The sequence below is a fragment of the Phlebotomus papatasi genome, chromosome 3 (genome assembly GCF_024763615.1).
Source record: "Phlebotomus papatasi isolate M1 chromosome 3, Ppap_2.1, whole genome shotgun sequence".
NCBI classification, from domain to species: domain Eukaryota; kingdom Metazoa; phylum Arthropoda; class Insecta; order Diptera; family Psychodidae; genus Phlebotomus; species Phlebotomus papatasi.
The window spans coordinates 23791921-23807560 of record NC_077224.1 but is presented as its reverse complement, the minus strand read 5'-3'; the positions used below and the strand labels follow the sequence as shown (position 1 = coordinate 23807560).

Here is a 15640-nt window from a genome sequence, read left to right as displayed (position 1 = left end):
GGATAAATATCTCGTATTTGTCTGAAAATATCCCCTAACAGCAAAAAAACTGCATGTGTTGAAAATCTATATATCATTGTCTTTTCTTAATTCACTTTTATAAAACACAAAAAAACTACGCAACATTAAATATTGCATGGCTTAATTTGCTGGCAATTTAAACATATTCACTCATGCGTTAATATACATTATTGTACACCATTTTTCAATACAATTCTTTCACTAATTGGAATATTTTGAAATAATCAACTAATTTGGGTAAGTATAAATCAAAACTCTTGGCCATATAATGAGACTATTACTTTAATAAAGTTTTTTTTGTGTAGAACATATTGGTAAAATTTAGTACAGGACTGTACTAAAAGTTGGCATGATAACTGATAAAAACATCAAGTGACTTTTCCAACTGCATTTATCGATTTTTGTTATAATTTAATGTATTATCATGTAATATTTAGTACAGTAATGTACTAAAATATTTACCAATTTATTAATAATGTTGTGCTTTTCTCGTTTTTAAATTTTGTTTTTCCACGTTTAACCTAAAAGTTGCAAAATTGTAAAAGTAAATGTCTGTGATTTAGCACAGACATTTACTTCTATAAGCACATCCATCTATCTTCTATATATTTTTACGTTGTACTAAATATTTTTGTAGTAAAATTACATAATAATTTATATTACTTTTTAGTGTTTTAAGTTTATTTTATAAAATTATTACCCATTTTTATGATTTTTTTTTTAAAGTATGTTAGCAATTATTAACACAAGACTGTACTAAACTTAATCGCCTCGTGATACAAATTTACGAATTTCATGCCAAATTCTGTGTGTATTTTAAAATTTCCAGAGAACAAAACGAGTAAATTGTAGTCATTGTCACATTTTTGTACTAAAATTTAGTTATCCTCTGACTAATAACTAATACCAATAGAATCAATACTAAAAGAGGATAAAATTAGTACTACAATCAGGATCACCACAATAATGGTAAAAAACTAGAAACTCATAACCCTAGAGTTAAGGAAAGGCAAGTGATAATCAGTCCTATGTTTTTAGTACAAGTCACGTAAAATGTAAGCCAGAATTATAAAAAAAGAGGAAATTGAATTCTTTATGTAGAAATACACAATATTATTCAGCATCATTTATATTAGAAATATCACATCGAAAATATAACAACATGTTTGCACTAAGACATGTTCTAAAAATTCTGGAATGTCTTTTTAGTACAAATATTATTTTAAAAAGATCTTTAAATTTTTATTTCTCAATAAATTGAAATTAAAATAAAATTTACCTTCAATAGGCACATATTCTATCATTTGTACTAAATCTCAGGCATGTTCTAAAAGCGTCTGAAAGTTAAAATTTAGTACAAATTGGTTTTAAATATTGTTACTCATGCTAATAACGAAAAAAAATGGAGTGAAAGGCCTATTACGAAGTTATTAATCATTTTCTAATGTAATAGCCGCATAAATCACTTCTATTAATTCCCTCCAAAAGCACCCATGTCAATAACCGGAACAATTGCAATTTTCCTTTTAATGTTCCCTCCAAAAAATCAAGCAACAATTTCACTTACACTGACCTTCTAGCTTTCTGTCATGAAAATCGCAATTAGTTTGCAGTGGAAGTAACCTGAGAAAGAGTCATAAATAACCTAAGAATAGAACGCAATGTCTTCTGAGTGAGAACAAATGGATAGAAACCGTGTCTTGGGTTCTTAGGATAGGATTTTCTCTGCCTTTTTCTGCCACCAAATGCACTTGGCAAAGTGCAATAATCCAGGTGGGAAGGCTTAGTGTCTATTTTCTCCCTCTCTCCATTTGCTAATAATTTCCAGACACGTTCATGCTGGTAATTTTTCGTGTACAACATTCCATTCAAAACAATATTTATATAGAAAAAGAGAATAAGAAAAAAAGAATAAATCCACACTCAAGTTCTTCATTTAAATTCTAATCGCAATTGTCTGATATTGGATGAAAACGAAACACCACAAAACCGGGAAATAAGAAAGTTATTTGATGAATGGCTGATGGAGTAATGAATGAAAATTGTTTTTTTTTGTTCGGGAGACTCTTTAATCGATGACGGTTACAAAAATGCGCGTCTCAGCGTGGAATTCTTCATCCGAAAACTTGCTTTACTTGCTGCCTTTTAAGTTTTTAAAAGGGGAAGTTTTGGAAAAGCCGAAGGGTGGCTTTTAAAACGACAAAAACTATGAGAACTCGTCCGGAACCAGGTGCAGATGGTAATTTTCAGAGGGCAAGTCCCAGTTTGAAAAACCTCGCGCAGAAACCGTTACAAAACCCTGCGCTTTATCGCGAAGTGATATAGTTAGAGTTGTTATCACTGTTATCAGTACCTCTTTCTACAGTGCTCTCGAAATCAGAACGAATAGAGGGGCAAGAAGAGAATTGCGTAAAAAAAGAGATAGTAAAACGTTGTTGTCAAAATCAGTTTTGGAGGAGTGGAGTGAGTCGGAGACTCGTTAAAAATTCTGTGAATAAATAAGACTTCCGAATCCAATAACATTTTTTTGCAAATAATTATACATCACATTAGAGGATTAACAAGTTGTCTCGGCTTTCTTAGCGAAACATTATCTTAAGCTCCACATGTTTATGAATTACAATTTAATTGCTCTGCAGAATTTATAAATAAGAATGAAGGAAATTCATAACGAATTTTATTAGTCATATTTTATTAGGAATCCTAAAGATGTCTGTAAGCATAATTAAAATAATACAGGAAAATAGTAAAATGAGTTATAAAATTATTCACCCATTCAATCAACGGTTAAGGTTGATCAAAACCGTGAGGTTATGTTTTGTCTTAACCTCAAAGAGAAATATGATGTTCAGTAATTCGAAACAAATGACGAAAAGTATTTATCGCTCAATTCGGAGATAAATTATCACGTTGTAAATCGTTAAGTTTGAGTATCAGATTTCTTTAAGTAATTTAATACACTTTAACATAAATAAGATAAAATGGAAATAACAAACACATTTTATCGTCTTTACTTCCTAATTTAGTTGAAATTTCAAAACATTTCTTTTTGTCTGTCAAATGAGTAAATTTGTAAAAATAAATGCAAATGCTAGACGAATTTCGAAGCCTTGTTGAATTAGGAATTCAAAGTTTGAATGAATTCTTAAGGATTATCTTCAACATAACCTAACATTAGTAACAACTTTCATAGCTAAATTAACCCCATTTTAGAAATTATGATTTTGTGTTGGACCTAACCTAAAAATTCACAATACACGATTCAAAAAGTAACAAAAATAATTTTTAAATTCTAGAAAAATTAATAGAAAAAGGGATATAACCCAAATATTTATTACGACAACATTCACATCTTAAAATATTTTATCAAATAGAATTGAAAATAGTATAACACGAAAAGTTCGAAAACGAGCCCGAAATCCTTAATAGTGTTTGAGACATTTTAAATCATAAATCTTTCAAAGTCTTTTAGAAAGGGCACTTACAAAGTCATATTTATCTTAAAAAGTACACAAAAACAGGAATGTACAACTTCAAAATTCCAAAAACAAATCTCTCGGTCAATTGGAAAAAAAACCTCGGCTTAACATAACCTAAAATATTTTAAGTTAGCTTAGCATTTGGATAAGAAAAAAGATAATGAGTAATAAACATCCCACTTTTTTAATTTAACTCAAGTCTTACCAAGAAAATCTTACTTTTTGACAGTTTAAAAAGGGCAATTAATGTAAATTCAAAAATTTTTGAATTTCCGGCAGATTTACATTAGAAATTTTAATTGAAAAACAAAATGCACTTTTGAATGAATTAATTTAGAAAAAAACATTAGTTCACCTAAAATTGAGAAGTAACTCATAGAAACACAAACAATTTGATCGAGAAACGGTTCTAGAAGTAGAAACTCCAAAACGTTTTCAATAACGCAAAACGATTCTAAACACCCAAAAAGCGTTTCTAAAAATGCGAAAATGTTTCTAGTTAAAACGAAAATATTTCTATAAACGAAATCTTTAAAGAAAGATTGAAATTCCTACAAGAAAAACAGAAACGGTTCTAGAAACACGGAAAAACAGGGTAAAAAACACACATTCTTGGAAAGAGGATAAATTATTATTGTATATTTAATTTTTAATTATTAAATTTATTTAAAATTTTATTATTATGCTATACTACTATACTCTGCTTACAAAAGACTTTTGTCTCAAGTCAATATTAAATAAATAACTATATAATAAATTATTTTCAAAGACCTGAATTATACTCAATTCTCCGACATCCGAAAAATGAGAGTGAAAATAACACTTTTTTTAATATGAAGTAATCTCATCCTAAAACGATAAACAATTTTAAAGTTATTTTTTTTTAATTTTAAGGAAAAAATTTCAATTTAAAAAAAAAATTCCTTAACTAAAATACAACATTAAAGTGTATATTGTTTGGCAAAAGAAACATTGTTAAAAATTAATATGTGAAATTTCGAACAGCTTGTAATATCAGACACCTTTTTTCTCAAAATTTCTTCTTTTTTTCAAGTTTTAAAGGTGTAACAATGCAAAAACAATCTTAAGGACGTCAATTTTGCGAATGAAGTGCAGAAAAATCCTTGTAAGTGTTCCCGAAGGGCAAAAGATTTAGAGATACGGAGTATCCGATATTGTACACAAAAAAATAATCCATGTTTCATTCAATTCTTAATCTTTTGAGAATAATTTCAAAGAAACCTAAAAAATAAATGATTTAAGAATAAATTTTCGATTCAAAAAAAAATACCCTTTAACTGAAAACCAACTTTGAATTTTATTGTTTGGGGAAAAAAATATTGTAAAAATATAATGTCCTAAATTTCGGACACTGCTTTTTTTACTAATTTCATTTATTCAACCTGGGGATTATTATTATGACCCTCTCATTTCCTTCCTACTCTTCCCCTTCACCACCAAAATCGTTTTTTGTGATTACAGGAAAACACGTCATACGGGATTTGGGAATTGGGATCAAAGGGCTTCATCAAAATATCTTAAGACAAGCGAGAAGAGGCAAGAGAACTTTCAATCGGTCAAAACGCTTAAAATCACGAAAACAAAATTATTTTGTCAAAAATTGATTACACGGTTAATATTACGAATTTTATTGCAATATTGTTTTTCTTGTGTTAAAAACGTTACATTGATACACCAAAACACTGATTTTAATTTTGAAAAAAATCATGATAAAATCATATAATATTATTAGTTCAATAATAATGGAAAAGTTGACTTTATCGGAGTCAATTTGAGTCCAAGTTGATTCTATCGGAGTTCGTAGAGTAAAAAAATAGCTGCTGACTCTATTGGAGATTGACTCTATCGGGGGTTGACTCTATCGAGATCCCACTGTAATATGAACCTTATTCATTTTTTAAATTTAGAGAAGAAAATGGCTCTAGAGTGTATATTTTTCAACAAATTTGGGCTAAATTTGGGATCAGTGGAAAGGTCTTGGATTCATGGGCGTACCCAGCTAAGGGCAGGGGGGGGGCAGCTGCCCCCCCCCCTAGAAGCGTCAAAAAAATTCAAAAACAAGCGAAAAGTAAAAAAAAAATATACTTATTCAGCAAAAAAAATTAATTTGGCCAGTAAAAAAATCCAAATCTTTCCAAAAATGGGCCTAATTTTTTTAATTCATAAAGATCGAAACTTTCATGAAAATTGTAATGCTTTTTAAAGTTGTAAATTTAGTCACTTCTCAAATTTAATGTTTTACTGCTCATTTGTAGAAGGTCACTGCAAAAATTAACTTATAAAAGCTCAAAAACTATTAAAGATCCAATTGGGGGGGGGGGCAGGACAAGGCGCTTGTCCGTACTGTACTAGATTCAAGAATTAAAAAAAAGTGTAAAAATGAACAAATATTTCGTAACTTTTTTTGATTTATTTTTCTAACGTAATTTCAGTAATAAATTTATTCAGTAATATATTTTTTGAAAAAAAGGAAGTTGTCACCTAATCTTTTTCACATATTTAAGGGATATTTAAGAATTTATAACGAAAGCCTAAAAATCCACAGAGAAAGTAAAAATATAGCGTTAGAATATGTTTTAGAAAAGTCGTCCTTGAGTTTTCTAAAAATCGTATTTTTTGGCACTAACGGTTTACCATATGAGAAGAAAGCAAGTTTCTTAAAATGATTCTACAGAATATTTTTAATAATCTTCTTCTTAATAACATATAGGGTAAATGGTGGAAAGCGAGACACTTAAGAAAAAATTCAATTTCAAATCCATTTTTAAACTGAATAAATAATTATTTTTTACCATTTTTTTGTATCATGGGATTCTTTGACAAATATTTTAACAGAATCTTAACAGTTGTTATTAAATATTGCAACCGAATAATTGGAAAATTCATGGAAATTAAAAAATAACACATTTTGAAAAGATGGACAAAATTTTGGAAAGTTGGACAACAACTTTTGGAAAGTTGGACATAGTGATATTAATGACAGAATATCATACAAAATATGTAGATAATCAAATGTTGAGGGTTTTCTCTGTATACTTGCACATTTGATGGTTATGCTAATCCCTCCTTTATGTCCGGGTAACAGTTGAGGAACGCTAATTACCAAGAACTTCTTGGACGCCCAACCAAAAAGAGGTTCTGTAAATTTCACAGACGCCTAGCGTTGTCCAGCAGTTATAGCTTTAAAGCGGACGCAATTTTTAACACATTTCAATTCCCCATCCGTCCAAATCCTTTTCCACTTGCTTTGGGAGTTCTGTAGAGGCTCCTCTTTATCTTTCTCCAGGTGTTTTTGCGATATTTACTACCCACTCTATCAGAAAAAGTGGTCTTCTGAATCTGGAAATCCTTGCAGCCTTTTCCAGGAGATTTTCTCCTTATCAGCTGCTAACTGCTGTTGCAAATATTTCTCCGGGTACTTAAGGATCTTTGTCGTTCTTGTTAACATGATTTCACTGCACAAAACCACCAAATTCATTCACAAAATCAACTTGTCCAAGATTTCATAAAACTTGTTTTGAAAGCAACACGAAATTAAATCACTTTTCTGTCCTTTTTAAATGTAATATTTCACAAATATTTTTAATTCACCTTTTAAATGGATGTGTGTCCTTCGATTTTCACTGCGGATTTAACAATATTTCACAAATTATGCCGAAAAATCAAACAAAACACTTTGATATTTTCCTAGCAACTTCCATAAGAAACAGAGAAAATGACAACTAGCGTGTCAAAGTTATGAATATCACGCATGCAATACACTTTTTAAATTCTTCATGCAAGTCACCCTTTGATTGTTTTATAACGATTTTTGCATTTTTAACTTCTCAAATAATCACAAAATTAGGTTTAATAATCTTTTTATCGAAAATTGAAATATTTAATTGACTTATTATCGAGTTTTTAAGGAGGTGTCTCACATTCCACACGGCTTTGTCCAACTTTTCAAACTGTCTCGCTTTAAGCCAATTACCCTACACATTGGGAACTGTTTCCGCCAAAAATTGCATTTTTGACAGAATTGTGACGTTTCCACCTAGAGAAGTGCAGAAAATTTCCTTCTAAATAGCATTTGTTTTTTTTTTTTTTTTTTTTGAAAATTACTCCCAATGTGTAGAGGCCTTAAGACATCTTAAAAACTTGTGATGGACCTCTAGTTTCCTCGGGCGATATGTTTAAAAAAAAAGCATCAAGGATTCCGAAAGTTTATTTGAAGCCGTCAAATGGAGCAGTCAGACGTGAAATTTAAGAATAATATAATTAAAGCTGTGGTCGTATATTGACTTTGAACTTTGATCTGTTGAGGGTCTATGCGGGTCAAAAAGGCTGAAAATAGCATATTTTCTAACTTTTTTTTCTCAACATAATAAAAATTTTATTAAATTCAAGCTCCTAGGCATATAAAATCATAACATTTTACATCATGTTTCGTTTTATAGAATAAGTTATGATCAAGTAAACATAAAATCCTAATAGGAAAAATTAACGTTTTTAATATTAGAAAACATAGCTCAATGGCTGAATTTTGATTTTTTTTTTAATTAAATGCAGAAAATATAGTTTAAATCTTGTTCTTTTTATGCCTAAGAACTTGAATTAATTTTTTTTATTATGCTGGAAAAGAAGTTTAAAAAAATCTGTTTTAAGTAAATTTTCGTTAAATAGAAATGTCAAATTTCAGAAGCATATCATTAATTCTCTAAAGACTGATAGTTCTTTTTGCCTTGAAGGGCTTCACAAAGCGAAATGTTAAGACCAATGTTCCACATTAAGTTTAAAAAAATATAAGCTCCAAAACACTATTTAATGTTTTTGTATAGGGTAAGTGTGCCAAATTTCGGCATAGTTGCATGCAAGCGACAAAGTCTCAAGTTTGAAATGTAATATATTTAATAAAAATAGAATATTTTTGTTACTCTTTTATAAGGAGTGATGCTTGGAACCTTACACACAGTTTATCATCTTTATTTTCTCTAAAATCATTCTAAATACATATTGAAATGAATAAAAATGTAGACATAGAATTGGAGGCCTATTTCGGCCACCTTCATTCTCATAGTTCGTTGCCCTTCGGGAATTCTTACAATATCTTTATCAGATCATCTTGCTCGTCGAAGCGACATTTTTTGGATTGTACAATCTCAAGAGTATGTAAAAACTAAAAATTCATGGAAATTCGAGGAACAAAAAATATGGGCGAAATTGCAAGCTCGGCGCAATTTGGCACACTTACCCTATGTTTATTATTATCAGAATAAAGATAGGTGTAATAGTAAAAATGCACTGTGTTCTACAGATCGGAAGGGGCTTTATCAGATGTTTCACGGGTAGTTGATTCTATAGATTAAATATGAACTAATGGAATGCATCCTTGCTGTAGTTATTTAGTAAAAAGTTGCGAATAATTTCTAAAACTTAATTTTATTTTTGGTCAATAATATAGGAGACAATGCACTACTGGTCCGAAGAACACTGATGATCGTTCCTTAATCAATACCTACAAATTGGGCATAGGCTAATCTCTCGTGAAAAGTAGGACCAGTTTGTATATATAGATACTTTTTATCTCATTTTATTTTTTTTTTGTTTTTTTTTTCAATATAAAAATTATGTACCCCCCCCCCCGCCAACAAAATTTGAGACTCAGCCCCCCCCTAACTGAAATCCTGGGTACGCCCTTGCTTGGATTCCTTGACAATTTTGAATTGTTTTCATGATTATAACCATCGGTTATGAACCAATAAAAAGAGTTATTAATAATGCAATAAAGGGAGACTATGGCAGAATTAGATAAGAAATGAAATTTTTCTTTGCAAATGAACAAATAAACTATACTCAATATTCTTTCAAAGGAAAATTACAACACCCCACTATCTTATTCTGCCCCTGACTGTTTCTGCCCCGGTATTTTATAATCCCAGAAATTTGAGTTAAAGAATTTATTTTTTTATTAAATGGGTTCATAGAATTACATTGCGCTTCCTGTAAGACTTTTTATAATCTCATTTGATAATTCCCTTTATCAGTAGCATATAAGATCATTTGAAAACCTTGGTAGCTACCTTGCTAATTAGGTAGGGTAAAGTGATATAAGTTGGACAATTCGCCGGTACAAGTTAAAGATATCTTTTTTTCTTGAGACAGTACAAAATTTGTTTTTAATCACAAGGAACCAAATTGTAATGCCCAGCACACAATAACTTTTGTTTGTAAATATGTTTTCAAAATTTCCTATAAGAGTGAGTGAGATCACTAGATCTAGGTTTCATTCACTCTCACTGAAATATTAAAAACATGTTTACAAAACAAAAGTTATTGTGCGCTAGGCATAATGACCAGCGCACAATAACTTTTATTTTTAAACATGTTTTCAAAATTTTATATGAGAGTGAGCGAGATGACTAGATCTAGATCTCACTCACTCTTATAGAAATATCAAAAATATGTTTACAAAACAAAAGTTATTGTGCGTTGGGCATAAAACTAAAGCATTATGACCAGAGCACAATAACTTTTGTTTGTAAACATGTTTTCAAAATTTCCCATGAGAATGAGCGAGATGACTAGATCCAGATCTCATTCACTCTCATTGAAATGTCAAAAACATGTTTACTAAACAAAAGTTATTGTGCGTTGTGCATTAAAAATATACAAATAAAAATGAAGCACTAAATTTAACAAGAAAAAAAAAGCCCTGTCCAACTTGTACCACTTTACCCTATTTTTGGTATTTTTTAAATTAATTTTCAGTTATCGGAATCAATCTTAATTTTTAAAATTTTAAATTATTTTTATTTTTATTTTAAATTACTTTTTAATAGCATTTTCGCGAGATTTCCGTAAAGTAGTGAGATTCCCAGGTAAAGGCAGGTTTTCACAGGTAATCCCTGAGCACAAAAGTTTTATGGTTAAGCAAGAAAGAAAGAGTATTGGACTCACCAGCTTTCGTGTGGCCTAGTGCTAAAAAGCAGAAGAGCACGAAGGTGAAAATTCTGTATCGGCAAGATCGTTCGCTCTCCTCCATCTTGTGATCAGTGACTCGCCCTCGAAGCAGTCTTGCAGTCCCTTTCCTGTTCCTCCGTCACCTGACCCTTTTCAGCACTTCCTCTGATCTATTAAATCTCACAAAAGTCTTAGCACTTTTCCCCCCTGAATTTTCCTCAAACTCTCTTGACACTGAGTTTGCCGGAGGTTCCTCTGTCCTCCAGGCCACGGCTCTTCATCAACACACACACACTCTCACTCCCGAGGGCAGTTTTTCGTGGACAAGGAATCAAATCACGTCATTGCACTCACTCTCCGGCTGAATTGCAGCACAAAGTATTATCCATATCGCATTACGAAATGTCTCAATGAGAAATATCTGGCTAATGTTGTGTAGTAGGCTTTGGAATTTTGTTGCTCCAAGAAAACTGAAGCTGCAACACACACACAAACACCTTTTTCTCTCTCTCTCAACACCTGTAGATCGCCTCCAAGAAGTCGCGCAATTTTCTCACTTTTTACACCCTTTTCCCCACTCAATTCACTTCAAAACCTGATGTAGGGTAACTTGAAGCGCACCACTGCAACATTATTGCACAAAATAGCCACTGGAAAAGGGTTAAATTAACAGAAAATTGATGCGCGATGCAAAACTTCCGCGACCTTCCCCGTCGAGATTCAAAGTAAAACTGACAGCATCTCCGCATGTGAAGTTTGCTCAACCGCCTTTTGGGAGAATCGTTGGAAGAATCCGCGGAAGGGAGACAACTGAAGTGTGTGCATTCAGCGCCATCTATGATCTCAACATACAAATCGTGTTCATTCATATCGATTTCAAAGCCATAACGGAAAAACTCTCGGAATGTGGTTTCAATAAAAAGAAAAACAGGAAGTTCTGGGATGCACGAAATGATTTTTATTGTATCACTGCGTACAATCCTTCCATCTAAGTGTTACCGATTAGAAGAAGAAGCCCAGAATCTTCCCTCCCAGATGTTTTCGTCGGGCCTCCTCGTGATCCATAATTCCACCGCTCGTCGTCAGGACAACAAACCTACAAGGTATCCGGGAAAGCTTTTAGCACTGGAATTCACCCAGCTGAAGGAATATCTACTCACCCAAACTGTCGAGAGGGCAGCAAGGCATTTGTCCAGGTTTCAATGTCGCGAATTGGAACGTCAAAACGGGGTGAGATGACACCGCACTTATTGAGTCTTCCAGTGAGATTTACCACAATTTTTCCAGATCTGTGGTCATCGACAATCTCAAACTCGCCAATATAGCCGTGCTTCATCATCACTGTGAGGAATTTGATGATGACTTTGGAGCAGGGCCTGATGAGCACCTGACGCTTCCCGCGTTTTTCAGCATTGTTTATGCACTTTAGGGCATCAGCTAGAACATTCATACGCACCATTGTGCCTCTGCAGTCCCCAGGAAAGGCATGAAAAGAGGAAAATACAAAAATTACACCAAATCTTCAACATTCCGGGAAGACAACAAACAAATTGAGGTTAGTTTCTTCTCCACCCTTTTTCCCACTAAAATTCCACTTGGGGTCCATCCCAAACCTCAATTTTAGATAAAATGAACTCTTCTCTTTGCGAGGAGGGGCATTTTTCCCTCTAAATCCTTGATTTATAGCGGAAAACAACAATAAAACCCGGGACATGATGTCAACAACACTGACATCCTCTTCAATCCCAGTTTTCACAATTATTTTCCACCCCAACACTTAATTTATAATCTCAGAAGCTGCATTGCACCCTCCTGCACAATTTCCCAGCAAAATTCCCACAGAAAACTCAGTATTTTTCTCACCGTTTTGCGAAAACTTATGGGACAATCCACGTTTTCTCACAAGTACTCCAAGAAAGAAAGATGGAGACCGGAAAACCCACTGACAGCCTTCAAAAGCCACAGGGTTGCCCGATGAAGTGCTGTCAGTGGAAACATAACCTCACACTCTTTGTTTTGTAAACATTCAAAGAGCGAAGAAAAAAGTGTTTTGGGGCTTTTCTGACAATGTCGAGGGAAGAAAAACAGCTTGAGGCACTCCTGGATGCTGTCCTCAATCGACTGAACGATCTGAAATTGTCCATTGGGGCGATGATTCAGAAAATCGAGGTGGAACATGAGACAATCAACTGGCCAACTTTCCTGGATAACTTCGCCCTGATTTCCAGTCATCTCACTGGGCTGTCGAAGATCATTGCCACGGAGATGGGTGCTCCATTGAGGAATTTAACAGTTTTGCCACTGCTACTGTCCCCAGAACGAGATGAAGCTCTGTGGCAGTTGACCGAGGGAAGAATTGCAGTTTTCTCCCATGACATGGTTCCGGATTATCTCCGGACAAAGCCAGAACCAACAGCAGAACAGAAGATGATGGCTCATGAGCAGAAAGCTAACAATCTCACCCCAGAGACTGCTGCAAAGCAAGTGGCTCAGTACCAGAAGATCGTGTCGCATGTCTTTGACATGGTGAGCAAGGCTCGTGAGGAATGGGAATCTGACTCATCATCGAGGTCAGGGGTACAGCAGACCAGCAGCATGGCAGATACTCATGCTCTGGTGGCAGCTGTGGGCATGGGGAAGAATCTCAAAGTCAACATTCCGCCAGGAGTTGGTCCAAATGGCCCAGGAGGGCCTCCGGGAATGGTGCCTGGACACGGAATCCGGCCACCAGCTGCAATGGCTGCTGTGAGTCCATCGGGAGGGGTTGGGCAGATGGGAAAAGCACCATCGGCCATCAAGACCAACATCAAATCCGCCAACCAGATTCATCCCTACGGCAGGTAAATTCCCAGCTTCGCAATTCTTATCTCTTGGGCATGATTGCCCCAGCAAAAGGCCCTTGACTTTGACCCCTGATTTTTTTACGTGCAAAAAAATCATCAGAATAATCATTTTAATGATACAATAAAATAAATTATATAAGTTTACAAATAAAAAAGTTGTTTCCATCCCAAAAATTGTGCGAAAATAATTTTGGAAATGAAAGAGATCAAATTTTAGAAACCCCATTGACATAGACATAATCACAGGGTGGCATAGGACGCATAACCTAAATTTTTAAATAACCCAACTTTTCGAATGGCGACAAATTTTGTTGGTTTTTTTTTAAATATTTAAAATTGTAGAAAAGTTTCCAAACTTTTCTATTATTTAATATAATAACCTTAAAAAATGCTATCACATTAAAAGATAAAATTGTATATCGTCCATCTTTTGTAATATCAACAATTTTTATTTTCAAAAATGACGTTATGATCTTAACCTGAAATTCTGGAAATCTTAACTCTGCATAAATAACCTCATATTTTTACATATTTAGTTCTTCACAAAATTTATTGCACACACTTATTTTTTTTTGTATAATTCCCAAAAGGAAAGAGAATCCAATTTTTAGGTTACAAGAGTCCTTCAATTTTAGCAAGTGTTCTAAGTTTTTCAACTAAGAACATTCAATGATTCTAGATTTATCAAAATCGGTTCGATATTAAAACTTCTGCCATTCTGTTGATTTTTTTTTCTTCTGATAAAACAAACTAATATTTTCCATAAGTACATAGGGCAATCAGACCAATTCTTGATCTTGCCAAGACTCAACCCATCTGCCACTCTATCGCCACTTATATGCGCCACTATTTTCTAATCTTTTAGGTTATTTTTAACACTCTCAGCTCCGAACAAATATTTTGCAAATGGGTAACTTATTCCCATTTTTTCTGACAAGGATTTCTGGTTTCTCGAGTTTTGCGATGCAAAAATTGGGTTTCGCGATGCAAAGAGTGGTTTTCTCGTGTTTCGCGAAGTAAATAATTTCGGCATTATTCGAAAAGCCAGGATTATATTGAACTCTCAGAGGTAGTCTGCTACCTTTAATTCTAGTAAACCGGCGCCAAGGCTTCATATTCTAGAAAGATAATGCTCGGATCCATGTGAGCGCAAAAGCTTTATATTGGAACCGAGCTCTGAATATCAAAATATTGATGTGGCCTCCTGACCTCTTGAACCCCTGACTTCAATCCAATTGAAAATATTTAGGGGATACTTTGTTTGCCATATTTAGGCCGATATTCGCCATTTGAAGTTAAAATCTGCAATTTTGGATGCCTGGAACAAGCCTGAAGATAAGTTCAAGATAAGCCTGAAGATCGCTAGAATCACTACTAATTTTAAAGATTTGCATAAAAATTATCTCGCCTAATAATATAACAAAAGAATTTATTGACATTATCGTAGTTTTACACTAAAAAACGTGTAAAATTGATATTCTTCAAATTACAATTTAAGAAAGATGTTGCGCTGTTAAAAAATTCTTATAAATAGGTTCAAATCAAAGTATTTTGTGGAAAAAATTAAATAAAAAAATATATTATATAAGTATATAGAAGAAAATGTGACTATTGAGAAGTGACCTTATAGACTGGAAAACCATAAAAATCAGCATTTATTCAATGGAAAAATGAGAAAGCCTTTTCAATATCAAAAGATTACAACAATCTGTTGTAAAATAATTTAATTCAAAGTATTTTGCAGAAAAAAAAGAAATAAAACGAAAACAGAAAAAGTTGAGTCCTGCAAAGTGACCTTATTGTAATGGTACGCACTGTATTATCAATGATTTTAAAGCTAAAGAAAATAAAGACGATAAACTGTCTACAAGGTTCCGAGCAACACTCCTTAAAAAGAAGTAACAAAAAGTTCAACTTAAAAATTCAAACTTAACACTTAGGCGCTTCCATGCAATTACGTCGAACTTTGGTGCAACTAACCCTAGATGTATTACATAAAACTACCAAGCGCTTGTGACCTGTATAGCTCAGTTGGTAGCGCACTCGTCTGGTATACGAGAGGTCTCCAGATTAAGACTGGGTAGAGGCAGGAATTTTTCCTATCTCTACTTCAGGAAAGATTTGGGTGATTTGAGTGTAATTTGCTCTGATTGACAATTCTCTGCAATGAATATTGAACAGAGTTCGCAAAAAAAATCTCATAATAAAAAGACAATGATTATAACGGCGTTATCACACTTGCACATTAAAATTTTAATGTGATTCACATTAATTGTCGCTTGTGAGCGTCCAAATATGTTTCTTGTGTCTTTGAGTCACTTAATATTTGGGGTT

General features: G+C 33.1%; 3 protein-coding genes across 6 annotated transcripts in view; 1 reads left to right on the top strand and 2 right to left on the bottom strand.

Moving 5' to 3' along the window:
• Positions 1–11284, bottom strand: part of LOC129808264 (protein sidekick) — a 105815-nt gene extending 94531 nt beyond the window's left edge. For 2 of the 4 annotated variants that reach the window (XM_055858098.1, XM_055858099.1), the window contains exon 1: positions 10461–11284. In XM_055858098.1, the coding sequence (XP_055714073.1) occupies positions 10461–10545 (85 nt within the window). In that variant the 5' untranslated portion in view covers positions 10546–11284. The remainder of the gene's footprint in view (positions 1–10460) is intronic. The other 2 variants (XM_055858096.1, XM_055858097.1) reach the window with 1 other exon arrangement.
• A 114-nt stretch (positions 11285–11398) lies between these two features.
• LOC129808293 (40S ribosomal protein S15Aa) lies at positions 11399–12431 on the bottom strand. The gene is made up of 3 exons (XM_055858133.1): positions 12327–12431; positions 11624–11929; positions 11399–11559 (listed from the first exon to the last, which is right to left on the bottom strand). The coding sequence occupies exons 2-3, from the start codon at positions 11920–11922 to the stop codon at positions 11466–11468; spliced, it is 393 nt and encodes a 130-aa protein (XP_055714108.1). The 5' UTR covers positions 11923–11929; positions 12327–12431; the 3' UTR covers positions 11399–11465.
• Positions 12432–12456: 25 nt separating this feature from the next.
• LOC129808286 (mediator of RNA polymerase II transcription subunit 8) lies at positions 12457–13461 on the top strand. Its single transcript, XM_055858127.1, has one exon. The coding sequence runs from the start codon at positions 12531–12533 to the stop codon at positions 13305–13307; it is 777 nt and encodes a 258-aa protein (XP_055714102.1). The 5' UTR covers positions 12457–12530; the 3' UTR covers positions 13308–13461.
• Positions 13462–15640: the final 2179 nt, after the last annotated feature.